Source organism: Falco peregrinus, chromosome 6 (assembly GCF_023634155.1).
Source record: "Falco peregrinus isolate bFalPer1 chromosome 6, bFalPer1.pri, whole genome shotgun sequence".
Lineage (NCBI taxonomy): Eukaryota > Metazoa > Chordata > Aves > Falconiformes > Falconidae > Falco > Falco peregrinus.
In genome coordinates this window covers 84898215-84924794 of record NC_073726.1, presented here as the reverse complement: position 1 = coordinate 84924794, position 26580 = coordinate 84898215, and the positions used below count along the sequence as shown (strand labels likewise).

Below are 26580 nucleotides of genomic sequence, written 5' to 3'. Positions count from 1 at the left end.
CCTTATCTTTGAGATTTTAGACCCATCTCCTGAAACTGTTCCTTCTGTGAAAACATTTGCACTGTTTCAGCTGAAAGTGCAGTTGTTCGTAACATGCGAACTGGACGTTAGATACTGCTTTGCAGTAGCTATTAACCTGCTGATGAACTGATACTTGCAGGGATTGAATGGGATTTGTGTGAAGTGCAAACTGAAGAGAATGAGTTTCTAAAATGCTGCTTGGGTGTGAATTAAGATGTTCAGAAGCCACACTCAGTTTCTTGAAATCGTAATCCTTTTTAGCCATCCATAATGCCATCAGTGCAGAAATGCTTCTTAGAGTTTCTAAAGTGCAAGAGAGTAGGATAACTGGGTAGATGAAGCACCAATGTTTATGGAGTGTGGAAGGTGTGAGGCTGCAGTTTAAGAATTTACGTACTCTGGCTGTAGTTGTGATTGTCTCGCAGAATGTTTGGCTTGCAGGCTTTACGGGGTGTTGTTACAATGCCTGTATTTAAGCACTTAGCTTGTCCCAGTTGTGTAGTGAGATTCATTATTGTAGAAACCCTTCACTTGGGCTTTGCGTCAAGCATTTTACCTTGTGTTTTGCTGTAGGGTGGGAACAAGAACACAGCTTAGGAGTCTTAGCTGGTGGGCAGCAACTTGTTAAGTCAGGGTAACTCAGTTTTGTTTGTATGTCTGTATTTTGAGGCATTTCATTTGGAATGTGTGCCACCTAAACGAAAACTGTCTTAAGAGTGAGGCTTTTTAATCAAGGAATTGTGATTGTGAGATAAATTTGTCATAGGGAAGAAGGCAAGGTACAGAACGAACCCCACATGCATGAATGAGGGCTGGGAAGTTCCAGAATTCGGTGGGTTTTTTTTCAAAGCGTGTGCATCCACCCTAAACTTGTACTGTATCAGGTTGTCGAGGTGCAGTTGTCATCCTGAGTGTCTTGCTATGCAAACAGGCTGTACCATGTTGGATGTTACTGTTCTGAGATCTTAGGGTGTGGATAACGTCTTCCAATCTCACTGGTAACAGCTGTAGAAGTTTCTGCCTCTTTTGTCTTCACTAGGGTTTAATGCTGCATCCATTTTCTATGAACTTCACGGGTTCATGTGAAGCTTCTAATCTGTTTGGGTCAAAATAAGCCTTTTTAGCAGGGACCAGCTACTTTGCACTTTAAGCCCACCTGCTGTTTTTTGGGAATTAAAAGCAGCAGGACCAGTTGGGTGAACCGGTGAGAAATCATGCATTTACCCACTCAGTTATACCATGTGCTGCTTGGAGCTGTCTTTGAGAGAAACTTGAGGCTTTTTGGCTTTGAAGGATGTGTAACTGGTCAAGTTAATTCCCAGGTGATTAACAGTTTGCATTGCAAAAATTCCTTTTTGCACTTTCATCTGAGTGTGATGTTAGGTGTATAATGTTAAAGGTCTACTATATTACGTTTTGGAGAATTTCATCTTGCAGAGGAAGAACAAAGAAAGCGTAGTACTGAGCGAAAGAACAGATCTTGTTCAAGTGCAGAATTTATGGCTGTTTTTATAGTGTGATATTCCAACTCAGAAGTCTGTATCTCATAGAGCCAAAGAATACCCAGATGTTTTATGATAACCTAAGAAATTGTTCCCAAGACACTGCTAAAGTGGTTGTTACATGTTGTTAAAGTTCATAGTATTAGATAAGCATGAAATCTCTCTTTCCTGGCTCTTGGTATTGGTACTTCAAAGGACTGTATAGCTCTGTTTGCCATGTTTGCAGTGTCATGGGCATCCACTGAGAATGCCAACAAATGGACCAACGTGTTATTTGTCAAGGTACTTCTGTATGATCTGAACGTCTGCCCTCTGAGTGTTTGTGAGGGGGATTCGTTGTCCACAGGCAACTGCGAATTTAACTCACTGCTGCTGTTCTGGGACCAGGATGGTACTATTACTACAAAGGAAAGAGAGGTCATCTCCATTTTTTTTTTTTTTTTAAATAAATTGATTACCTCTTAGCCATTCTTTAATACATCTTTTTTTCCTTTGTCCCTCTTTGCATTCATGAATTGGTTCTGTGGAAGAGAAATTAACTATATACATTAATATTTTCTGTGTTACTGCTTTCAGCACATCGTAGTGAATAAATACTATTTTATCAGCCCACTTGGCAATAACGACCATTAACGTGATTGTTAACTGCTGGGTCTCAGATGGTATGCTGAATATGGGCTTGTTCCAAAATGGCAGAATCTGGCTCTCCTTTTTACTGTAATAAAGCTGCTTCTGTTCGCAGCACTGTGTTGCTGGGAGACTGCAGCTAATTTTTTATGGCGCATGTCAGTGGTAGTGATTCAAATTATACATTTCATTGAGTAGCTCTTCTCTTTGTTTGTAAACTGTCTTCTATGAGGGGAGAGAATTTTTTGTTCAAGGGAGAACAGTATCCAGACCAGAGAAAATGATTGAATCTGGAACAAAAGCTTAGATTGTTCTATTGATAACATCGTTGTACTTCCAAAGTCACTCCAGGAGGATGGTGGCCTGGCTGAATTTATACCGGTCTGATAGTCAAGTCTAAAGCAGGTATTCAGGAGAATTCCAAGTGAGGCATATACGTGTCCTCAGACAGCTATTTTTTCTTTTTCAGACTCCATGGTGCAAAACTTCAGCATGTGGTGTGACTGTAAAGCAAAACAACAAAATGGACAATAAGAGATTATGAATTGGAAAACTATGTCGTTCTGGTTCACTGCAAAGATACAGTGTTAGTTTTGGGGCTCTGTAGAAAAATGCAGTCCTTTTTAAAATGATTGTTACACTGCTCGCATGTGGATCAGGACATGCATGTAATTACAGTGGCAAAAAGTGGGTGTGCACCAAATGCAAAAATATGTGTGTAAGGTGGAATCTGACTAGGAAATTAACAATCTTTTGCTTGCTGAATCTGTACGCTTTTCCTGGCTAAAGGAGATGGCAGTCCCATTTCCTGATGTTTGTATTCTGGTTAGGTTTTTAGCAGTGTCTTGTTTTTAATCTTGCTTGAGATGCCTCTCTAAAATGGTGTGTGTGTGTGTCTGAAGCCTGCTTGCTTAAACACGCAAGTCATGTCAGCTGCAATGCGGCAGTGCTTGGTGCTAATGAGGTGAGCAGCCAGAGCACCCGTCTGCTTATGTTTTCTCATCTCTGTGCAATTATGGCAATGGGGATTGGAAAAGGGGATTTGTATTGGACATGGCTCTGTTTTGGCCTTTCCAGACTGTGGCTCTGTGTCCTCCTGAGGACTGGGTAGCATGTTTCTACTTCCATTTTGGGAGTTATGTGGTTGCTTGCTTATATTTAAGGCAAGCTCTAAAATACATCCTGGTTGGGAGAAGAAAAGAAAATGGGAAGTACAGAGAGGGACACACCCTCCCTCTCCCCCCACTCTGCCAATTAATTCAAATGTGCCTTGAAATGAAATATATTGCCTGGCAATATGTGTCTTCAGGTTGAGTAGACTCAAGTCTATTTGAGAAGTAACATCTTTGGAATAGAGCTAATCAGGTAATTAATCTGGGCTAGATCTGAATAGTTACAGCTGGCCTTTCACAGGCACAGAAATGCAGATGCCCTGTGATTTCTCAGCACACCTTCTTTCTCCTTTTTAACTGTTAAGGTGCTGACAGCAGTGTGAGCTGTGTGTTTTACACTCAAGTCAGAAAGCTTTACTTCGAACATAAGGCAAATGAAGTGAATATAAAATCCTGTTTGTCTTTTCCCATCCTCAGATGCCAGACTGTCTTTGTTGAGTATGGTGCCTTCCTGTCCAATTATATTGTATTCCCACTCCTGCAGCCTGTCTTTCAGTGTTTCTTTTTCAGAGACAGCCTGTAAACTATAGGTCATGACTAAATAATACATTGGTCTTAGTGGCAAAGCGGGCTTTCCTTCTGGTTTCTGACTTAGTATCACAGGGTGCTGCCCTGTTAGCTGACAAAGTTATTCCTGAGTACTTATTTAGTATAAACCAGATATTTTTAACACAGGTAATTTCAACTACTGCAGGATTTGTTGTTTTTTAAGGGTCATATATAATCTCTGTTACTTTGGCAGTATGTTGTGTAATGTAATATCACAAACGGGGGATCAATACAGCTGGGACTGGGAAAGGTATGAATTGTATTATGTAGGCAAGAACCAGCGGTGGGAGGCAGGAACCTCCTGTGCTATTGATACTGCTGATGTGAATGTAGTGTGCAGCTGACAGCCAGAGAAAGGATGACATGCCAACCTACAAAAAAGTCATTCACCCTAGGAAGGAGCCCAAGGTTGTGTGCCCTAATACAGTCTGTTGTTTGCCTAGTCCTAGTTTTCAGTGGGTTAAGTATGAAACAGCATGACTGACAAGATGCATTTTAGGGAGAGTTGAACTGTTTTAATGCTCACTGTTGAAGTCTGGTGTCACATACAGTGCAGTATTTCTTTGCCTGTTTACCGTCTCCTTGAAGATCTTGTAGCTGATTGAGATGTTTTTCTTTTCCTTTTTCAGGTCTCCGGGTGAATGGGGAGCTCATTACTGCTTACCCACAAGTGGTGGTTGTACGTGTACCAACACCTTGGGTCCAGAGTGACAGTGATATCACAGTCCTTCGCCACCTAGAGAAGATGGGCTGTCGTTTGATGAATCGTCCCCAAGCCATCCTCAACTGCGTCAACAAGTTCTGGACGTTTCAAGAACTTGCTGGTCATGGTGTGCCTCTTCCAGACACTTTCTCATATGGTAAGGCTTTTGGATCAAAAAGATAGCATAGTTGCCTATCATGATTCATGCTTTTGCAGTGCTGAAGATAAGAGTCAAGTTTTGGAGATCCGTAGAATTAAGTAGCATGAGGCTTGTTCCACAGATAAGTTCAGTAATTGGAAAAGGAATTTAAAGGCACAATAATGAGATTCTGGTTTTGGCTTTGTTGATTAGCTGTGGTGCTTTGGCAAGAGGACTTTAACTGTACCTCAGCCCCCCAAGCAGCTAACTGGCTGTTACTACTAAAACACTTGGAACTCTTTTTTCAGTTGCTTGAGACAACGGACAAGAACTTGGGGAACTAAATGTCATAGGATAGTATAAAGAACTAGACTTTGGTAAAACCTGGAAGTAGATTAAGCTTCTATATGAATAAAAATGTCTGCAAATATATTAGTTATTATGAAAGGATAAAAAGAGTACCGGCCCTTGTGTTCTACTTTTAGCAATTGTTTGGCATTTGTTTCCCACCAGAACAGTTAATTATTAATGTTTTTTGTGCCTGCCTCTGGAGTCTGTTGTTCCTGACAAGAGTGCTAGATTAAGAGGAGCCATTTGTCTGAGCTACCCTGATGCTATTTCTGCTTTTGATTACATTGTATTAAAGAACTGAAGATAGCTCTCAGCCTTCCTTTCCTTCTTGGGAAATACCAGTGCTTTCCTCCCCTTTCTGTAGTTGCACCAGTAGGCTTTTGTAATAGGAACTTGACAAAAACACAAACAAACTTGACAAAAACAAAAACATGCGTTTCCATTAATTCCTGTGAAAACACATTGGAGAAGAAACATACCGTTTCTTTATAGATTTCGTTGCTCTAGCCCTGTGAAAAAGGAATGAGTTTTAAATTTTTTTGGGGGGAAGGGGAGATAATGAATGATGGGGTAACTGCAGAACACCGTTGTTCATAACTCCCTGCCACTTCTTTTAATGCTGGCCTCTGGAATTTGACAGAAGCATGACTTTTCCTCCTTTTTTCCTTTTTTTTTTTTTTTTTTTTTTTTTTAACACAACTATCAAGTTATCAGTGAGAGCTGGCTTTGCCAAGAAAAACAGGATGTGCTGAATGACATGATACTCAATGATACGCATTAAAATCCATGGCAGGGTAGTGATGGCTGCTGCTGGCTTTGTGACCAGTGTCTTGGCTTAACTTCTGCACTTCACTGCGCATGCTTTTAGAGGAGTTTCATCCTTTTGTCTGCTGACTTTCTTTTCTGTATTTCTTGTACTGTGGTCAGCCTTCTGTGAATTGAACTGAACTCAGCCATAATCATGTGAGTGGTCACTAAAAACTACTCTCTAAGGTCCTTACAGATGCAGTGAGATGAAAAGGTTGAAGTACTACTTCAGGCAGTAGGGCAAATGACATGCAAGAGCGTTAAGTCTTGGAAAGGGGGGAGGTGGAGATTTGGATTGTTGCTGCTCTCTGGATTATACCTTGTCTTTGTATTCCATGTTGCTTTCCTGGTTTGTAGTTCGGATGGAACTGTTACCGGTGGTATGTCTGTGCTATTTTCCTGCTAGACATTTGAAAAGATGGGAGTTGATAAAGTAAAAGGGATAAACTGGACCAAGATGGTAGAATTGGGGCATTCAGATTTGGAAGATTGTATTGAGCCATTGGGGTTGTGATCAAGAGGCCTTTGTCAAATTGTATCTTCAATTTCAAAGGAAGTAGGAGTTAGTATCCCACAGATCACAAACACCTTCAAAGTCTGATCATGCTTTATGACCAAGTTACTCTTAACTGACAGTTTTTTTCTGCATTGTTTAAGCTGTAAGGGTGGGAGGAATGTGTGGCAATTACATCCCCAATTTGGCCACTCAGGATTTGTGGCACATAATGTTGTTGGTTTTCTTTTTGCCAGGTGGTCATGAGAATTTTGCCAAAATGATTGATGAGGCGGAAGTGCTGGAGTTCCCTATGGTGGTGAAGAACACGCGGGGTCACCGAGGTGGGTGTGAGGTCAGGGGTGAGGGCAAGGAGTATTCTGAGCAGCACTCTTAAGATTTTGTCTCGTCAAGGGATGATAGTTAAGAAGGTCTTCCATTAGGTGTTGGACTTCTTTGCAGTATATCTAACTTCTACCACCCTTCGACTTCTGAATGTTGAGTAGGCTGCAACACTGGGAAGCAGTTTTAGTAGACCCTAGCCTTGCCAGTAGCAGGGGCTTTGGGGTTCAAAATTATGGTGCGTTGGTGACTTCTGTGAGGAAGGCTTTGAACTGGAATAATAGAAGGTCTGGCCTTAGGGAAGTAAAGAGAAGCCTACATGGACTTTAGGGATGTTTCTAAACAGGCATAAGAAATGAAATCTTAGTTCATTCAGTCTTAATTTGACTTTTTCTACTTGACTTTGTCTATAATTAGGATTCTGATTTAAATAAAAACTCATGTATTGTTTGTCAGACTGGATCTGTGTTTTTCAGAAAACTCTCTCTGACAGTGCTGGTGATAATACAGCAAGTTCAGATTAAATTGTTCTGCTATTAGTCTTTTGTTTTAAGTGTTGAATATGAAAAAATACGTCAATTTTGTTTGATGTTAGATAGTGATCTACTAAAGGAAACAATGTTTAAAATTTCAGGGTTCTTTTGCACTGGAGGTTGCACTGGTTTTAATTTACTTTGAAACTAATTTAATAAATGCTAGAAGTAAAAAGAGACAAAAACCAAAGTTTAAGCACATTAACCAGCAGTTACCTTAAACAAAAGCTAAGCAAAACCACACCACTTTTTCCTTCTTATTGTCTGTCAGTTTGTTCCCACTCTGCTGCTCTGGTGCATCTCTTCTGCTGGCATGAGTGTTTCTGTAGCCATGTAGTAAATAGATTCAGGAACTGATGTTGGATGAATCTGGATGGGTTTTTACTTGGATTAATTCCTTACATGAATTATTGTTTACTCACACAAATGCTTGTGTTGATGTAATGGAAGAGTGAGAGCAAAGGGCTGGGGCAGAGGAAGATCAGACCTGCTTCGGTTGGCAGTAATACCTGTTTATGTGGTTTTAAAGTGCTTGTGGAGCTGTGAAGCCAAGCTGGAGTTTGACTTGCAGCAAGCTGAATTTGACAACTGTGGAGTATCTGAGACAGTGGATTTGACTTGACACTGCCTCTTGTTAAGATCTATTAAATAATTCTAGAGTTTGCAGCTCTTGACTTTCTTCTCTTTTTTTTAAGCCAGAATTCATGTAAATCTCAGTTTACAGGTTTTGCTTTAGAGTACTTCAAATCCCAGGCATTTTAGTGCAAACTTATGCATAGTACATGTCCTTTGACATTAAGAGAGTTGGGGAAACTTCTTCAGATTAATTGAAGAGCGGTCATTTGCAAATTGTATTTTAAAAATCAGGCAAACATGGTCATAGGTACTGGCTGATGCATAAAAGTCATACTGTTCTAGGCCCTTTTTCTGCATAGTTTGATGCTGCAGCACATGTGCTAATCTCATTTTTGCCAAGATGTCATGATGCTGCATAATTCCCAAGAACTAAGTAGGTCCTCTCCAAGGCATCATTCTTCCTATTCAGTTTTATGAATATAGTACGATTGTTAAGTGCCTGTAGGACAGCTAAAGTTGGGAATGGGAGAAAGCACATGGAGGTTTTAGCTTTCTTGTCATGATTTTTAAGCCTACATTCTGATACTCTGTTTGTAATGAGAAATTCCATGTTCCTCGGGCAGTGTTCTGTGTTATGGAGACCATAAATCGTGACAAAGCAGAGGCTGCTCCGGTTGGGCTTTGGAGCACTTGGTGGAATTTTTCTTCACATGTTATTTCTTCTATTTCTGCCACCGCTGCGTTTTTGTTCCCTTAGTTAAGATAGGCAGTTTATCAATTGATTTTTGTACTCTGTTAACACTAGCATAATTGAGTGACAGTTCTGCCACAGAAAATATTGTGCAGCCTTATTGCAAAACATAAACCTAACATGACACATAAGAGAGCCCTTAAGAAAGGGGAAGAGGAGTTGTAAAATGTAGCTAAAGATGGAAAGGGATGCCATATTGTGGGACTACATATGAGGTAGAAAGTGGTAGAGTCTGTTTCAGGAGTGACTTTCATCAGTATTAGTAAAATTGGAGAAGAATGAATAAGTCTTTGGTGTGGTCTAGAAATTAAGGGAAATGAAAGGGTGTGTTTTGGGTTAAAAAAATCCAAGTTCTTGAGATGTTTGCTTGCACAAAAGCTAGTTATTTCTAAAGAGGATTTTTCCAAAATTGTAGCACATTCCATTCATTTTATGTCATGTGGAATCTTCTGCTAATTTATCTTGTATACTGTGGAGTCTAGTGTTTTTCCTCTGAATGTAGTTGTTCCACTGCAAAGCCTTGCTCTGAAGTTGTGAGCTCTTGTAAGTATTGGGAAGAACAACTCTCAGCAACTTCCTAGGTTGGTTCTGCAGTGGCACACTGGTGACTTCAGAGTTCTTAGCTGCTTGGTGTTTAACAGTTTTGTGTCATTGGTTCCTGTGTGTCAAAGCTGTAGGCTGTGTGTCCAGTCCTCTTGGATGAACGAAACTGTTATTTATTAAATATCTGCTGCTCTTTTAAGTATTTCTTCCTTTTTTCCTCATTAAGGACTTGTACCAAAAGGATTTGAAATTACAAGACCACCTTCTTTATCTAAAGCTGTTTCCTTTCCCTTTTTTTCTTTGTTTTTTTTCTCCGCCCCCCCCCCCCCCCCCCCCCCGGCTTCTGAACTCTGTCAGTTACTGGAACATTTAGAAGCACTGAAGCAGTGGAACACTGATGACCACAGAAGAATTTGTAAATGAGTATAAGCTACAGATGGGGCCTGTGAGAATGGGCAGTGTACTGGTCGGAGGTTTCACTTTTATGTGCTGAATCACTGACACAGCTCAAATGGGTAGCTTCTTCCAATCTTGATGTTCTTTTCTTCATACAGGTAAAGCTGTGTTCCTGGCACGAGACAAGCACCATTTGGCAGACCTAAGCCATTTGATCCGTCATGATGCCCCTTACTTATTCCAAAAATACGTTAAAGAGTCCCATGGCAAGGATGTACGTGTCATCGTAGTAGGAGGCCGTGTGGTGGGCACCATGCTCCGCTGCTCAACAGATGGGAGGATGCAGAGTAACTGCTCACTTGGTAGGAAAAGCATTGTTCATAGTTTTGATCAGAATTTTTAAATCTAGTAAAAATCACAAACCCAACTGAAAAAAGCTGCAGGTTTTAGTTTGTATTAATTGTGTGTACTGTTGGGGGTTTACAGAGGAAACATGAGAGTAAGGATTAAGTGGGATGTGTGTTGAGCAAACACAGAAAGAGAAAGAATCTCTGCCCAAAGTAATACAATGGGTAGGACGGATGAAAAGCAGGGGAAAGTTCTAGGGACACAAATGGAGCAACTGATGTGGTAGTGGCAGTGTCATGCTAATGCTGTGTTGTCATTTATTTCATCCTGTTAAGAGGAACAAAAAAAGGACGACAGAGACTGAGGGAGGTGGAGGAGACGGCCAGTTGGCAAGAGGGTAGAAGAGAGTGTTAAGGGAGGAAACTGTTGAAGGCAATAAACAGTTGGATTGCATTATGCAGCTGCTGTGCTGCATTAAGTCTGTCAGGCTCCTTCCTGCTGCCTTTTCTCCCAAAGAACCACGTCTGGTAGGAAAAGAGAAGAAGGTTGCTGCACTGATTGTAACATTCTCAGAACTGAGTTTCTGCATGGCTTTGGGTGCAGGATGGGGGGCTTCTGAGGGTAGGAGGGTTGAGGTGGCCTAGCTGAAACAGTGCTGAACCTGAGCAGGTGTGGGGTGGTACAGTTTTGGTTAGTCAAAACACCCCAAATGCCTGAGAGGTTTTAGTTATTACTTGATGCTAAGGAAATACAGCCTGAAAGGTTTTCTGCTAAATGTTTCTTGGATTGTCATTGTTGGGTGGGGGTGGGTTTTTTTTTTGGTTTTTGTTTTTTTAAAACTTAAGTGTTGTGATAAAATCAGTATTGGTAATACTTAGATGGTAGACTGTGAACTGACCAGCTGAGGTTCAGACACAAATGTTCCTTAACTGTTGCTTTAGAGAGAGTAACCTATGATAGCAAGCTGAGAGGGACATGAGCAGATGATAATGACTTAAGCCTCTTCTCTCTCAAATTATATCTGTTAGAGCTGTAGTCTTATCAGGAGCACATGGTTTGATTTTGCTGAAAGATTTCTTGTGCTAATTTACAAGTATGTATGGAAAGTCTCTGCCTTAGGAAGAACAAGGGTGGTTTGTTAGGCCATGTTTTTAACATCCCAGGATCATAAAAATGTACGGTATCTTTCTTAACTAAAAAGTCAGCACTTAACTGTTTTTTAAACAAGTTATACTCTTGACCTGCCTTTGGCAGGTCAGAATCTTTTGAAATCCTGCTGTGGCTTCAAGTTGATTAGTAGTCACTGTGGAAAGGAGGTTGCTTTCTGAGTCACCAGCAGTATGCTTGCAGGCTCGCTTTGGAGCTTCCCAACCAAAAAACAACCAGTTATCTGAGAAGGATGTCAGTCACCTGTGACCAGACTACAGTCAGCAAGTTGGTTTTTTTTTCACTTTTTCTAGGTGGCGTAGGGATGATGTGCTCACTGAGTGAACAAGGCAAGCAGCTGGCAGTCCAAGTGTCAAACATCCTGGGGATGGACGTGTGTGGCATTGACCTGCTGATGAAGGACGACGGTTCATTCTACGTCTGCGAGGCCAATGCAAATGTAGGTTTCATTGCCTTTGACAAGGCTTGTAATCTAGATGTAGCTGGTATCATAGCGGACTATGCCGCTTCTCTCCTTACCCCCGGTCGCTTGACGCGGCGCATGTCCTTGCTCTCTGTGGTGTCCACGGCAAGCGAGACTAGCGAGCCAGAGCTGGGCCCTCCAGCTAGTGCCGCTGTCGACAATATGAGTGCTAGCTCCAGCTCTGTCGACAGCGACCCTGAGACCACTGAGAGAGAGTTGCTCACCAAGCTCCCGGGGGCTCTATTCAACATGAACCAGCTATTAGCCAATGAGATCAAACTCCTTGTGGAATGATGCCACATGTAAATAGATGACCAACAGAACTCTCTCTTGTAAATTTTTTTTTTTAAACCAACTTGCAATGCTGTTTATCAGAGAAGCTCAGAGGAATGAGGAAGGGGGGGGTGTCAATTGAGAGCAAGAGTAAAAGGCATGCGTGCTGTGACTGCTGCCCCTGCTTTTTTGCAGAACATAAAATTGTGTTGATTCTTCAGCATCAGTTTTCTAATGAAGATGCTCAGTTCACAACCTAAGTAGGAATTTTATTTGGATGCTGCTTTGGTCCCCAGATGTATTGCAGTTCACGTGTGTTCACAGGCAGGCATTGAAGCATGATTCACTTGAAGATTTTCAGAAAGCTGTCTGGCAGCTCTCTAGAAACTTCTGTGAATTACTGCACCAGTTAAGTCTCTTCTACCTCTGTAAGACTTGATCCTGTAAATTGCTGAGTGCCTCAAATTCTCAATGTGAGTTTAAGGTGTTAAATACCAGATATTTCAAAGTTCCTGGACGCCTACTGTTCCTGCTGTTATAGATGGGAGCTATAAGTTCAGGATCCTTTTAAAGTCATCACTTTCTGACCTTGCAGGATACATACGGCCTTTCAAATGATGAGGCTGAGAGAAGTGTCAGTTGACTTAATGTGAGCTTTCTGTACAAATCTGTAATTTGTGCCATCTTGGTATTAATTGGCAGCTTTGTGTCTATATTTCTTTACAAAGCTTTTGAAGGAAGGCTTTAGTACTTGTGTTTTTCTCATTTCAAATCCTGATTTCGGAAGGTATGTAGAGGAATTGGTCATATTCTATTTGTGGCAGAAGTGACATGTTTTTAACTATTTTTTGCATGATTGGAGGAGATAAACAGCACTGTAATGTTTGGTATACAAAATAATGTTTAATCCAATGTGAAAAAGAATTACACTAGTTTAAAGCAAACGTGCATCGACTTGTATTTGTTAGTGTTTTAGTCTTGAGAGAGATCTGCAATGTTAATGTTCATTTTTCTTTAATACATGCTAGTCCAACACTCCCTTCTCTATGCCTGCATCTTTAACAGTGGCCAAAGTGCAAACACTGCAGACTATTTCTTAAGAAAACACTGAGTTAAAGCCTGTACATTGGTGGGGTTTGGTGTGTTTTTTTCTTTTTTCTTTTTTTTAATTTTATTTTCATTTTTGCCTTTTTTTGTGGGGGGAAACATGGTAAGGTGTGGAGGAGGGAAAATTTGGTTAAAAGTGATTAGATATCTAGAAGTATTTTAGAATAAAGCTGCAGTTCATAACAATACTTACCAGGCTTACTTTTTCCCCACTAAACATAAAAGCTGATGTTGGCAGAAATCCAAAGAGTATAACCGGGGAGAAATACTCAATTCTTAGCTTTGGGAAACTTGCAGTAGATTTAAAACAGAAAAGTTTAAAAACAAAAAAACAAAAAAAAAAAAAAAGGAAAAAAAAAAAAGATGAGAGCTCAGCCGGAATTAAAAAAAATAAATTATATTACCTAGGTCCACAAACAATTAACAGATTGATCCTGGACCCTTACGTGTGTGTGGTGTGAGTGCACACACTTGTGTGTGTTTGTGTGTGTGCATTTGCTTTGCTTCATTTCTTTTTGGGTTTTGGCTGTTGAGCTCCTAATTTTTTTCCAGGCTGCCTGATTTTCCTTAGTCCTTCTGGCTGTGCATTTTCTCATTAGCCTTGAGCTGTTTTGGAAAACGGATAACCAAAACAGATACTGAGGTCTTTTTTAAGTCCCTGTCTTCCCCCTCCTTTTCCTCCCCCTCCTCTTCCTCCCATTTCATTCTTTTCTCATTCTCTGGGTTTGTAAAGCCCTGGAACTATAGATATATATATATAAAAAAAGATAAGCCTCGTTTTTTAAAAAACAAAAAGTAAAACGTTTACAATTGAAGAATAATCTTGTGAAAATAGGGTTTGTTTGGAGGGGGGTTTTGTGTGTGCAATGCTGCTGTTTTCTGGATACTTTAATGGAGCATGTTCCATGTACCCTCTGAGGCTCTGCACTGCCCACCTCTGTGGCCCTTCCTCACCTCTCTGCTGCTCTGCTGTTTTATCTTCACTTGGACCTTAAACACAACTCACGGACACTATGCAGAGAGTCTTCAAGAGGCAATAAACAGAACAGTATTAACCTGCTTTATGGAGGTTTGATCATGCTTCTTTGTACAGTTTGGTTTTTTTTTTTATTTTAAAAGGAATGTAATAAAATGGCTTTTTTTTTTTGTAGAATTAAATATTATTATTAAAATCAAGTGAAAGGTTGACTGTTGGTGTTAAGCAGGAGTGGACCAGCTGGTCCAGCAACAAAAGGAGCTTCAGCAGTAAAGGTATTTTCAAATCTTTCTTCCTGAGCTGTCAAGTGCGCAGGTTATACCTGAAGAATATAAAGGTCTTTAACTTCCATGAAGAGTTGCAGAACCACAGAACATGAAGAAACCTAGTTTTCTAGTCACTGAGCAGTAAAGTATTTCTTCCAGAGGCTCTTCTCCCCTTGCTTGTTTATCTAAGGAAAATTCGGGTGGTGGTGTTTTTTTGGGGCTTTTGTTGGTTTTGGGTGGTTTCTTTTTTCTTCTTTTTACTGGTAGGTGTCTGCACTCCTTGAGAGGCTGATAGGGTCAATCCTGACCTTTTTCTGCTGTGGCCCACATTGAGCACATGTGGAATACCAGCAGGGAGTAAACATCTGCTAGTTGGTGTAGTGGAACCTCTGTATTTCTATCACAGGAAACACCTTTAGAGGAAAGAGCTGGTAACTGAACGTTCTGGACTGGTTTTTGAGTCTCCATAACATTTTGTGGCTCACAGGAACTTTATATTTCTTTCACCCTTCCAAGAATGTCCAGGTTTACAGCAGTAAAATTTGTGAAGTAAACAGAATATATTTTTTTTTTTTTTAAAGACAAACAGCAGATTGAGAGATGTACAGTTTGGCTCCCTTGGGTTAAGATGCTGCTCTGTGGCTGGTTCCATGGCTAGTTTGGAGATAAGTTGTGCATAGTGGTCAGGAAGGGAGACAGGATTTGAGGCATTATGTACTTTTGTTTGAACATTGGGTATTGATACTGCATGAAAACCTTGCCTAAGGGTTCGTTGGTAGAAATGGGCAAACTTGTCTCATGTATTTACTCCCTTATCCATTGCTCCTGAAATAGCAAAACGTACAGAATGGGCTGAGGGTGTGAGGGGGGTTGTCTTGTTTTTACTTAAAGGAAAAAAATGCTAATAAATCTAGCCTGTGGGTAACCAGGCGGTGTTTCCCATTGAAGGTGAACTTTACAGACATAAGCTTTATACACTGTATTGCCTTCAGTTCCATACACTGAAAACCACATGCTAAACTTTCATACAGTCGCACTAACACTACCTCCGTATGTGGGTTTGGAAGCATGTGCTGAAAAAATGGTCAATGTAGTGCTGGGTTACGATAGTGCCGATACAGCTGATGGTGATACAACTATTTCTGTATACTTTAATGCGTGAAAGAGCCAGTTAGAAACTTTTGTTTGCAAGAGGAAGTTTCTTAACCTACAGCTGATGAAACTTTGTTCTTTGTAACACTGGAGATTTTCTTCTGTTCAACTTCCCATGTTTATAATTGATGTCTTGCTATGTCAATGTACGGATTGTATCTTAAGCCTTGTATTTAATGTTTTAATGTGTTTTATAAAACCTTTTCTTGGAATGTTAAAGCACCTCATCCGTAACGCAATGTCAATGCTTGCTGCATACGTGGACTGTTAACATTTTTTGTTCTCAGCTGATGGGGAGCATTTTCTCCCACTTCGTGTGCTATCTTTCATGTGTGATACTTACTCAGGAAATAACCTCTGGAACATCCGTGTATGTCAGACATGAAGGAGATACCTCTTCAGATGTTATACTGGACTTCAAAATCCATCTAAATGAAACCAGTGACATTTGCTAAATCTTTCTCCCCCTTCCTGCAAAAATCTGTTAAATACATAAGGGACCTTAAGGGCTTAGAGAGACTTTGAAAACAAATTGCATGTACAGTATCTTTCTCATGGCTCACTCTTTTTGAGAAGGTTTTTGGGCTTTATGGCTGGTGTGAGACACACGACCCACTCCTGTTCTCTCTATGGAATAGTAGGTGCTCGGACAGGTAACTTCTGTTGCTACTGCCTTCTTTAATTTTTAATTTTTTCACTGTTGTAGGAATTGTTTTAACTGAACACTGCAGGATTTATAACCAGATGTTTGCTGCCTTTTCCTTTGTTTTATTTCTTTAAGTCTTTCTTAACCTTTGAGGGTGACTTTTGGAGCATTCTGATGGTGGATTTTGGCCTGGTGTTGGAAGCCTCCAGTCCTCTCATATTTCCAATTTGAGTTGAAAAGTTTTTGTTTTGTTTATTTGTTTAAACTGATGACACAAGTTAGATGCACGAATTTCGGGTGGCATTTGTTGTTGCTCTATTTTGTGTGACTTACTCTCCCTTTTTTTACAGAAACGTGTTCTAACAGTTCACACTTTGTTACTGTTCTTTGCAAAACTTTTCAGGAGCCAAAAAAGTCAAACAATCCAGAGAAAACCTTCCCTTCTCCCCTTTCTGATGGCGAGAGTGAGAACTTATGAAAAATCCTTGAGAATGTTCCTTCCTAAACTTTTCCCCCCAGTAATGCAAGCGGGTAAAATGGTAAACGCAGCAGTTTGGTGACATCCAAAACCGACCTGTTCTCAGGTAAATTGACTCTTTTCTGCTCTTACTGTACCCTTCATAAGCTTGCTAACTTGTCTGTCTTCCTTTCTTCCCATCAGTTCATTGTGGTGAAACTTCTTGAATGATTTCTTTAACAGTGGTATTTAGAGAAAATCCTATTTTCTTCTTTATTTTCCCTCCTTATACATGTTGACCTTTAAGAAAACTGTCACTTTCCTTTGCTTTACTCAGGTGAGACGAAAGTGAGTCCCCTCATGTAAGTATATGAGGGATAGTTTTATAATGCATTGATTCCACCTCGTTTTTATTGATTCCAGGTAGTTTGCCTTCTAATGTACTATTTTAGCTGAGGGTTTTGAAAGAGATGATGCTTTCCATTTGCTAAGTGAACATAAAATATAACTGCATCAATTAGGAATTGATAGGTATGAAAACCTAGTATGAATGTTAAATTAAATCTATTAAAATTCAATAGAGCAGTATCCTGTAAAGAGGACAGATGGGAGAATATGTGTGCTAAAGTAAAAGACTGTGGAGCTCATTATTTCTGTTTGTGGAGGATGGGGCGATGCATTTTACATTGCCCTTACTGCTGTATCGCAGTACTTGTACATTATATCCTCCTCTGGTAACTTGCTCCCTTAATGTCAAACCACTTAAAAGTGCTGAGAACTTAATATTTTTTTACTTCGTTTAAGGAGGAGAATCTGTATGTTACTCAGAGGTAAATATCAAGACAATTAAAATATCATTCAAAGCAGAAGAATATGAGCCTACAGACAGGCTTCAAAGTTTCCTGATGCAGTATTTTATTTCCCATGACATCTATAAAGAATTAGCACTTGTTTCAGATTTTTCCTGTGTACATGAATAACTCTTCAATATCATATAATAGTCTACTTCTCATATTCTCAAGTTATATTTTCCTGAAACACAGCAAATTTATCAGCACTACCACAAATTGCAGCTTCAAATTAAGGTGGGAGGGAATAATTTTAGAGCCAAATTTTGTTCTGGGTTACACTGAGATAAACCTGGAGTCGCTCTGTGAAAGTCAGTGGAGTGATACATAATTTCACTGGTATAACTGAGTGTGTAATTTGCGTCTTTAATTTTACTTGCAAGATAATTTTACAGACCTGTTATACTTATGTTTCCAATGCTTTTTCCTTTCAGACACACCCACTTCTTGCGTCTCAGCACTGGGCAGGCCTATTCCATTATTTGTGTATATTTTTGTGCATCAGCTGCTATAGGACACGGGTGTAACACTTTCAGGCATGTGGTTGGGTGTCTTTTTTTGGGAGAGATGTGTGGTTTTGTAATAATGTCTAAAAGAATTTCTTTTCCTCAGATTCGTTAACAAAATTCATGTTGGCTTACAGTTTTGTGTCTCCACCCTGAATTATATATACACTATGTGAAGATTTTCATGAAAGAAAGACAATGCTAGTTCTTTGCAGTGTCTGCAAATGGTCATTGGTGAGGAGAGTTGATCAAAACTTGCTGCATTCTGCAGAAGTTAATGTCAATATTTAATGTTGCTTGAAAGGTGGTTTTACAGATCATGCTCCTTCCTCTTCATGGAATGGCTTTCAAAGCTTTGTATTGATCTTGGTTGTGCCCAGTGCTTTGCCTAGTGTATGTTGTAGAACTTGAATAAGCCATGACATCTTAGACAAAGGATGATGATTATGTGCGTGCTGAACAAGAACTTCTTCTATATGCCCTTCTGCTGCAACAGAGTAATAAAACTGGTAGGTGGCAGCAGCAGCAGCAGAAGCTCATGTGACTGACCTGAGGAACCTCCAGTGCGGGGAGAAATGGATTGCAAAATATTAACTGAAGTAAGGGGGACGGAGGAGAGGCAGAGTCCCTGAACTGTTCCTTTGAATGGTGAGTCTAATTTACAGAATTCTAACCATCAAAAGGCTAGTGTAGTACAATAGACACATTGATCTGTCTGATTTGGTGTTTGGTTACCGTGTGTCCTGGTTCTGATCTTTGGTTCAACATTCCATTTTCCCCACTGCCTCTTAAGGCAGAGTATATATCTTAAAGTACTAAACTTTGCCAAAGTTGCCGCATCTTAAGGGTATTGGAAAATAAGGCTAGAAGGAATTTATCTAGTCCATCCATTTCTCTGCTCCACAGGATGATCAGTTGTGGTTACGCCATTGGTGACATGGTTGTTTTAACCTGGTTTAAGAAACAGGGAATAAATGAGAAAGATTCTACTGTCTTTACCTGTGGATTTTTATTTTATTGAGGTGAAACGCATCCTTACTGTAAGCCAATGGTCAACCTCATAGGTTGAGAGCTCATCTGCTCCTTTTTGCCCATCTGCTATGCAATGCTGCTTCTGGGGTGATTCTCTTATGTACTTCTTGTACATGCAGGTCTCTTCTTGAAATGTTCTTCAGTATTCTATCACAATGTTACTTGGTGATAACTGAAATGACTGTTGTGTATACATATAGTTAGCATTTCACATCAAAGGCTGGTTCCTTTGACTCAAAGGCTTTGTACCCCCTTGAGTGTGAAGAACTCAGATCGTGGTATTGTCAACAGGCATACTTTTTGTGCAAGGAGTGTGGTTTACAAATGCATATTATAAGCAAGCAGCCTCATGCTGTAATGACACTTTAAGAACTCAGAATTTTCATGTGATGTGTGATGGTTGCTTGAGATTTAGGGACAACAGCATCACCTATAACAAATAAATAGGTTTGGCATTAAGTCTAAATCACATCCTTAAATCACTCTAATTTTGTCCAGTAGGGTGCGATGGTGCACACGTATTCAAATGAATCTAGATTAATTTTTCAAAATTCTGGTATGACATTTTCTATATATAAAAATCCTCTTTAAGACTCTCTCCTCTGTTTCTGAATCCTAGTCTCTTTTTCATTAGTTTATCTAGTCATATCAGTAAATCCAAAGTTGTAAGTACAGAAGAGAAATTGTTTCCTGGGTTTGTACCAGTCATTAGCCCATTACAATATAATGAAAAGGATTTAAGGACTTCTTATTAATTGGGATGCTGAAATGTCTTTACATAACATTTAAGACAAATTTGTTTCTACAAAATGTTAAAGGATTTTTATGTAAGGGGGAGGTAAGAACAGGAACAAAGTAAAAGTGCAAAATGTTCTCAAGTACCCAAATGCTATCAGTCCCAAACCTGGAAATATTAAGTAAGAGCTCTAACAGGAAAAATCAAACCCCAGATCCATTATTCTCTTCTGTGAATCTTATGTAGATACTAATTACTGTGTAGTGGTAATAGAGCACCGTATAGATGAAAGGATAGATGCTTTAGAAAAACTATGATAGTAAAGGGCAGTGTTACTTATGGAGACTTCATATATCTCAAGATAGAAAAAGTGTTCAAAGCACCAACAGTTAAAATCCTTTTTGAAAGTGTGAAATGCAGAACATACCATGTTTCTACTTAATGTCTAACAGCTAGTAGTTCTAACCACCTCTTCAGTTATCTAGTAGACCAGTGGTGTCTCAAACTTTTTTGATTGCACATTGCTATCAGTAAAAAAACATTTTGAGCATGCAATGTTTAGTTGTTATGTACATGTACTACTGTGTACATTATAAGTCATACACAAACCCAGAAATTAAAAAAGGGTGAGATAAAGATGAAATGAACACAATTTTAAACATTTGTTTCATTGTAGTTATTAATGGTGCAATAATTCCTGTAGTCTTATGGGTTGGCTTTTGTAACCTGCTGGGGAATGTGCACTCCAGTTAGGAGATGGCTGATGTAGACATCAAAGAATTGTTGTTGCACTTGTCATTAGTATGTTCCAGTATAACAGAACCTCCTTTTTAAGTAAGTGTCCTACCAGAGATTAAATTACGGACCTCTAGTAGGATGATTTCTCTTTCTGAAAAGAAAGTGAAAGAGGAGAGAACAGCAGGATGGGGAAGCACTGATGAGCAGTCTGGCATAGGGGAAGTTTGGATGTGGATCAGTTGAAGATGTGGAGAAATGTATCCAAGTGGATTGGGGAAAAGGTTGTGGTCAGAATATATACCAATATACAGAACACCACAGTAGCTTTTGCATTTTAACTGTTCCTAGTCCACTTACATCTAAGTGTTAGTTGATAAATTCCAGTTCAGTTTGCTGTTGTTATCTGGGGTAGTCACATAAAATTAGGAACAATGCTTACATATAGGAACTAAGCTGGATCAGAGGTTTTGATACCAGGCAACTAAATAGTCTCCAGTGCATATCAGGTACATATCAGGTACATATCATGGACAACTGGTGTGCTTTTCTCAGTGGCATCTCGCTTTCGTGCTGCCTTTAAGTGTTATGTGAACCATAGGCTGGAAATCCCAGAACTGAGTTATTGCAAAGTGAAAGGAGATCAATTGTACAAAGTGAAAAATATTTTGAATGGAGATTTGAAAAGGGTCCCATTAAATAGGATGATGAGTAAAGTCTATGTGTGAGATGAAGCTCATAGAAAATTTTTTAAAATGCATTCACACTGGAGATGTGAAAGAGAGAAAGTGAATTCTGGTGATAGAGGCAAAGGAGTCTGAAGCATATGTCAGTCTATCAGCAGAGATAGAGATGAGGCAGTAAAACAGCTTTTGCTGATGTTGAGCATTCCCAAATTTTTGTTTTAAGGCAGAATCTCACCAGACATCCTGTATGTAATATATGCTAGGCATGCTAGCCTTTGGGAACTGGGTATCAAGGAGGAGAGCTGGAGATTGATACAGAACTGTTGGTATGGAAACTGACTGTAGCAGTTGCCTACTAGGATGGATGGTAACGTGGATTAAGGTGTGCTGCACTGAGTTTAGATGACCGCAATACTTGGGAAGAAGGGTGGTTACCTGGCCCTGAACGTGGGCTTATTTGCCCAGATAAACCTGTAGCCTTTTGCTTCTCAGCATAGTAAGGAGTAAAGAACTGCTGAGCAAGGGGACAATTGTAGGTGACTTAGAGTCAACGTTCAGCAAAGATTTTGGGTGTAAAACAAGCAGGAATTTAGAGTACTCTCCCAGATCCTCCGTGTTTTCACATGTGGCTGTCAATACAAGAGGATTTATATTTTTTTTTCTACTACATGTGACATAGCAAAGCATCTTGTTCTCTGCAACTTCGATGTGGTAGAGATTTGAAGAATGCAGAATATTTTTCATTCTTATTATAGGCTTCCATGGGTAGGCAAGGGGTCGTGTTTATGTGAAAGGAGGAATGGTTAGGTTCCTCACGATAACTGAAAAGCGGATTACGGATTAGGCTGATAGAGAAATTAACATTTACATTGTGCTTGGGCAAGGTATTTCTGCATCCTCCTTTTGTTCCATTTAGAAACAGTACAAGCGTTACTGAGTACACAGAGCTTGCATAGTAGTATGTCAGTGTAAGCTCTGCCAAGTGTGTATGGGGGAAGGGCTTATAAAAGATTTATGTGAATTTCTGTGTGTCAGCTTTTTTATTTGGAGGCAGTTTGCTGTATGCAACTGCATATAGTACACTGTCTTAGTGTAATAGATTTTTTTGTTTGTTTGTAAAGAGTGAAATATGTTTGGGAGTTAAATATGTCATTCTGTTGTCCATTTCTGTAGGAGGCAGGATGGTTAAGCAGTCAAAATGCATAAGAACTACATGACTAGTTATATCCAAAGTCTAGTGCCAGTTGAGTACTTGATGTTGCCAGGGAGAAGGCTTTTTGGTTTATCTTTTCATAAGAGGAGACAAAGAAACACCTGAGAAAGGACTTTGAAAGTGTTGCATACATTGAATTGCATCTTCTGTTACCATTTCTCTTTCCTTTCAGAATGTTTTGATGTGCTGCTTTGATGTGCATGTATCTTATTAAAAAAAAATAGCTGCTGAAATGTCTCTGGTGTGTAGGCTTGAGTCTGGTCAAACAGGGCAAACCAGTGTGGAATGCTCTATAATCACAGACGGTCAGCTGTGCTAATCTTGGCCTTGACCAGATGAGGACAGAGTGTGGAAGTCTCTTTTTTTTTTTTTTTTTTTTTTTTCCTCCATGGAAGATTTTGCTGGGCTCTATGTTTTTATTGCAATATATGCAGTAGTGGCAGAAGTCTTTGTCAATAATATTCTGTATAGCTGTCACTAGAAAGTGCAGTGGCTTTTGATCAACGAGTTTTTAAATTTCCCTTATGTAATGCTTTTCCTTTTTCCTTACTCTGTTAATCTGTGGTTTAATGTAATATGATATATACAGTTTCCTAAATCAGGAGTTAATTTTTGTGTTAGACAAATTGCAGTATAATTGAGTAATTTTAATACAGGAATGGAAAAGAAATGAAATTTTATTAGAGGTCATTGGAATTATTTTCAATAAAGTATTGTAATCAGAAAAAACTAATTTATCACATTAATGCATTTTCAGAGATATATGCTAATTTCCAGAATTTATTGGGATGATATCTCTTGTAAAAAATAGCATTTGCTGTTAGAGAGGGAGGACAAATCCATATTACATTAGCCAGTAACCCAGTTGTTGCTACCTCTTTGGCCAGTCATGCATTTTTTTCTATGCAGATTTCCAGTTTATGGTGGAAGCAGTGATACTACTGAGCTTCCTTGATGCTTAGTTTATCTCTGTCATAAAATACTTACATTTTGGGGAGAAAGGAACTGGAGAGGTGAAAACTGTACACAGTGTTACCTGGACTAAACGGGAAGGTGCCGTGAAGCAGAGAGAGAAGACTAAGCAGTAGCTGTATACGCAGGTATCCTTTCAGTTCTGTCTTACCAATGTAGCGGGAGGCCAGGAGTCAAGATGACTGTTTCAGTTACACCGTGATAAGGAATGGGAATGTCGCGTTGACTTTTGTGCAACTGTAAATACTTCATATCTGGTGTTTACAAGAAGTGTGGTTTGCCCAAGGGTGCGTGTGCAGTTTCTCTTATTCCTTGCTACTGCTGTGCAAAGCACTGCCTGCTAGTATTTATTGTCTGGATTCTGTCTGTTCAGTGGTATTGTGTATTAAGCCTGAAACTTGTATAGTATTTTGTGATTTTTCCAGGAGGAAACTTAGTATGCTTGTGTGCATATTTTCCCATCCATCTAACAAACACAAGGCCAACAGAAACAACACAGATGTTATGGTTACTCTCCCACCCCATCTTTACAACAATGTATGGGAGGAGTAGTGCAAATGTAATGTGATGTAGGAATGCTTGTCCATGCCTGAATGGAAATGTTTGTTTACCAGATGGCAAATACTGAAGCTTTATCAGTGAGAGAACTAGGCAGAAAGAGGCTGCAGTCTGACTTTGCTAAACTTTTACACAATTTTTCCTCCACATGAAATATTTCCACAGGAATGTAATACTTGTGAAAGATGCTGGATCATCAGTTGCAGAGACTGAACTCCTCTACCCACAGGAAAGGTAACAGGAACTAGATCTTAACCTTTAGAACACAGCCTTCACTGCATCTCACTCCTTGACCTGGAAAGGCCTTTTCCAAGGTCAGAAGAGGAGTTTGGTACCCATGGCTCAGTCCTTGGTGCACCTGTAATGCAGCTATCGAGGAAGCCAGATAAATGACAATTCAGAGATCTTTTTTTATGATGTGTGCTTAAATTTCTGATATTATTATTTTGGGGAAAAAGACTAACTTCTTCAATGATTTGTTTCTCTAGGTTTTTCTGCGCCACCAGGAGGTCTTCTCTTCCCTCTTATGGGGACACTTACCTCTTGATAATACTCCCTTCACAATGAAGGGAAGCAAGGATGGACCAGCAGCAATGTGGAATGGGGTGGTCCCCACACTTGGGGTTAACAGTCATAATGAACACTGTCCTACTGACATGGAGAGCTGAATAAAAGAGTTGAATTCTGATTGATGAGAGTGTGAGGTTCTTTTTGGTATCTTCTGCACCAACTCCCCTTGAAGTGCTGGTTAACTTCAGAAATCTGTTGATTTTTTATCAAAGCTGCAGCTAAGCCAGAACAGTAAAACACATTGGATATTCTTCATTATATTACACACACACACACACACGTACGTAATTTTATTCCTAAGAGTTCTAAAATGCTTTATATTTATACAAATATTCTTCCCAAATGCCTTGGAAAACCTCAGTATCAGGCCTTTGGTTTTATCAGTCGTGTTATGAGTTCACCTAAGTCACTGAGAACACAAATCTCTTGAGTTTTAAAAGGAAAATCATACTATGCTGACCATGTTACACTGATAGCTTTGGTGACTACTAGAGAGAAACAGAGCTGCAACTCTGTTAACCTGTCAGAGGTACTTCAGCTATTAGATAATGTGCCTTTGGATTTTGAGGCCATGGTGGAGCTTGTTATAGACATGGTCATGTAAACTTTTACTAAATATTGTTTCTGAAGAAAGCTAACCTTTACAACTTTAGGTTATACATCTTGCACATCTCTCTTGGTTTGTTGTTAGTGAAACACTGTAGAGAGTTAGACATATACTAATGCTATTTCTGTAACGTGCCTTCTTGAAATTTGTATTACAAAAGTGAAGCAAAAAAGGGAAGCAAGATAGTGAGTTGGTACACTATCAGTGAACGCCTCTTGACAAGGTAGAGTGTTCAGGTTTTTTGTAATCTTTTCCTTCTGTCCTTGTGGCTAAATCTTTCAAAGGGCTGTGGCAAATGCATTATAATGCTTGACCAAATTAAATTTTAAAACAAAGAATTGGTGAAATTGAAGTGGAAAACGGAGTCAAATGTAAAACCTTGAGCAAATTGGTAATTGCAAGAGGTAGCATAAGAAAATAGAAGGGTGGTATTCCCTTGGACTTAAAATTTTGAACATATTTTTAAGTTAGATTGCGTCACACCAGGCTGAAAGCTAGCACAGTTTGGGTAAAAATGGTATAATACACTCTGTGCAGAAAGTGCCCTTTGATTAGAAGGTGAATGACGGAATTGGTTGCAAGGTGCTCTTTAGGCCAAGAGTTTTAGCAAGAGTGAGGCAATTGTTTTATCTTTATAAGCACTTACATGACTGTCACCTATGTGATCACTGAACCACCAATGTATTGTAGCAATGAGAAGGCAAACAATTGAATGTTCAGATGTTTCTAGAGTGGTATTCCAGGTCAAAAGAGGGAGAGAGGTTCAGTGTTATTGTGCAAGGTCGGGCTGAGACCATCACCTCTAAAGCTGTAAACAGCTTGATGGCTCAGATTTGCAGTGGAATTCCTCACACTGGGGCATGTCTTCTAGGATGAGGTTCTCCGTTCTCCAAACATTGTAACAAACAGTATAGGAGCTTGTTTTCTGAAACCTGTTGAAGATTGGGGGCTGCTACTGAAGAACGTTCCGTGTTGTGGTATGGATATTTTCATTCCTGTTTTCTGTATGCTTGTTACAGTTATTTACACACTGGTGGAAGCTAGGAGTGACTTGCGCTCTCTCTGCAGCTACGCTTCTCCTCCAATAGCTGCAGTTTGCGGCTGGTTGCTTTGCAAATCTGTATGTCAAACCATGCCTCTGGTGGCACTCGGTGCCTCTGTAAGAGGTGAAATGCCTGTCTCGGCAGGCTTGTGGCCATTTTATCTCTTGTGGCTCAGCACTTGGGAGCATGCTGATGCATATGCTAATGCTTCTGTAAGTGCTTTTCTGTCATTTTCCTTAATATTTAATGTTATCAAAGTAGAACAGCTGAGAACCTTCCAAATTCCTTCTTCGTTTCATATATCCCATCTTGCTAAACTATTTCCAGATCCCTGTCTGTGTTTCAGTTCTTCCATTTTATTTGCAGATGTTCAGCAATGTTCTGTCTGTTCTACTGCTTAAAGTTCACAGGTTTGCTCCTCCTGCCCTCATAGTCCAGAATGTCTTCACCCCCAAGTCCCCCCGCCCCCCTTTTTTTTTTTTTTTTAAATAATTCCAAATGCTTCTGTCTGCTTGTTACAGGGAAAGACCTGTTGTTGTTTCTACTCTTAACCGCTGGCCTTCGTTCTTGTGCCAGGCATATAAGTAGTAGCTTAAGAGTATTTCTTACTTGGTGTCAGTTATATAGATAATGGTTCTTTGATGTCTGTGTGAATTACACTAAAAGTGTGTTTCCCTTATGTAGGGGGAGAAAAAGTTTTGTTGCTACACATTT

The 26580-nt window shown here is 39.6% G+C and overlaps 1 protein-coding gene across 6 annotated transcripts in view; it reads left to right on the top strand.

Moving 5' to 3' along the window:
• The window catches only part of RIMKLB (ribosomal modification protein rimK like family member B), a 58320-nt gene extending 33986 nt beyond the window's left edge, over nucleotides 1–24334 (top strand). For 2 of the 6 annotated variants that reach the window (XM_055808902.1, XM_055808897.1), the window contains exons 4-8: nucleotides 4501–4731; nucleotides 6622–6708; nucleotides 9664–9867; nucleotides 11314–23880; nucleotides 24135–24334. In XM_055808902.1, the coding sequence (XP_055664877.1) occupies nucleotides 4501–4731; nucleotides 6622–6708; nucleotides 9664–9867; nucleotides 11314–11777 (986 nt within the window). In that variant the 3' untranslated portion in view covers nucleotides 11778–23880; nucleotides 24135–24334. The remainder of the gene's footprint in view (nucleotides 1–4500; nucleotides 4732–6621; nucleotides 6709–9663; nucleotides 9868–11313; nucleotides 23881–24134) is intronic. The other 4 variants (XM_055808901.1, XM_055808903.1, XM_055808898.1 and 1 more) reach the window with 4 other exon arrangements.
• The last annotated feature ends 2246 nt before the right edge of the window (nucleotides 24335–26580 follow it).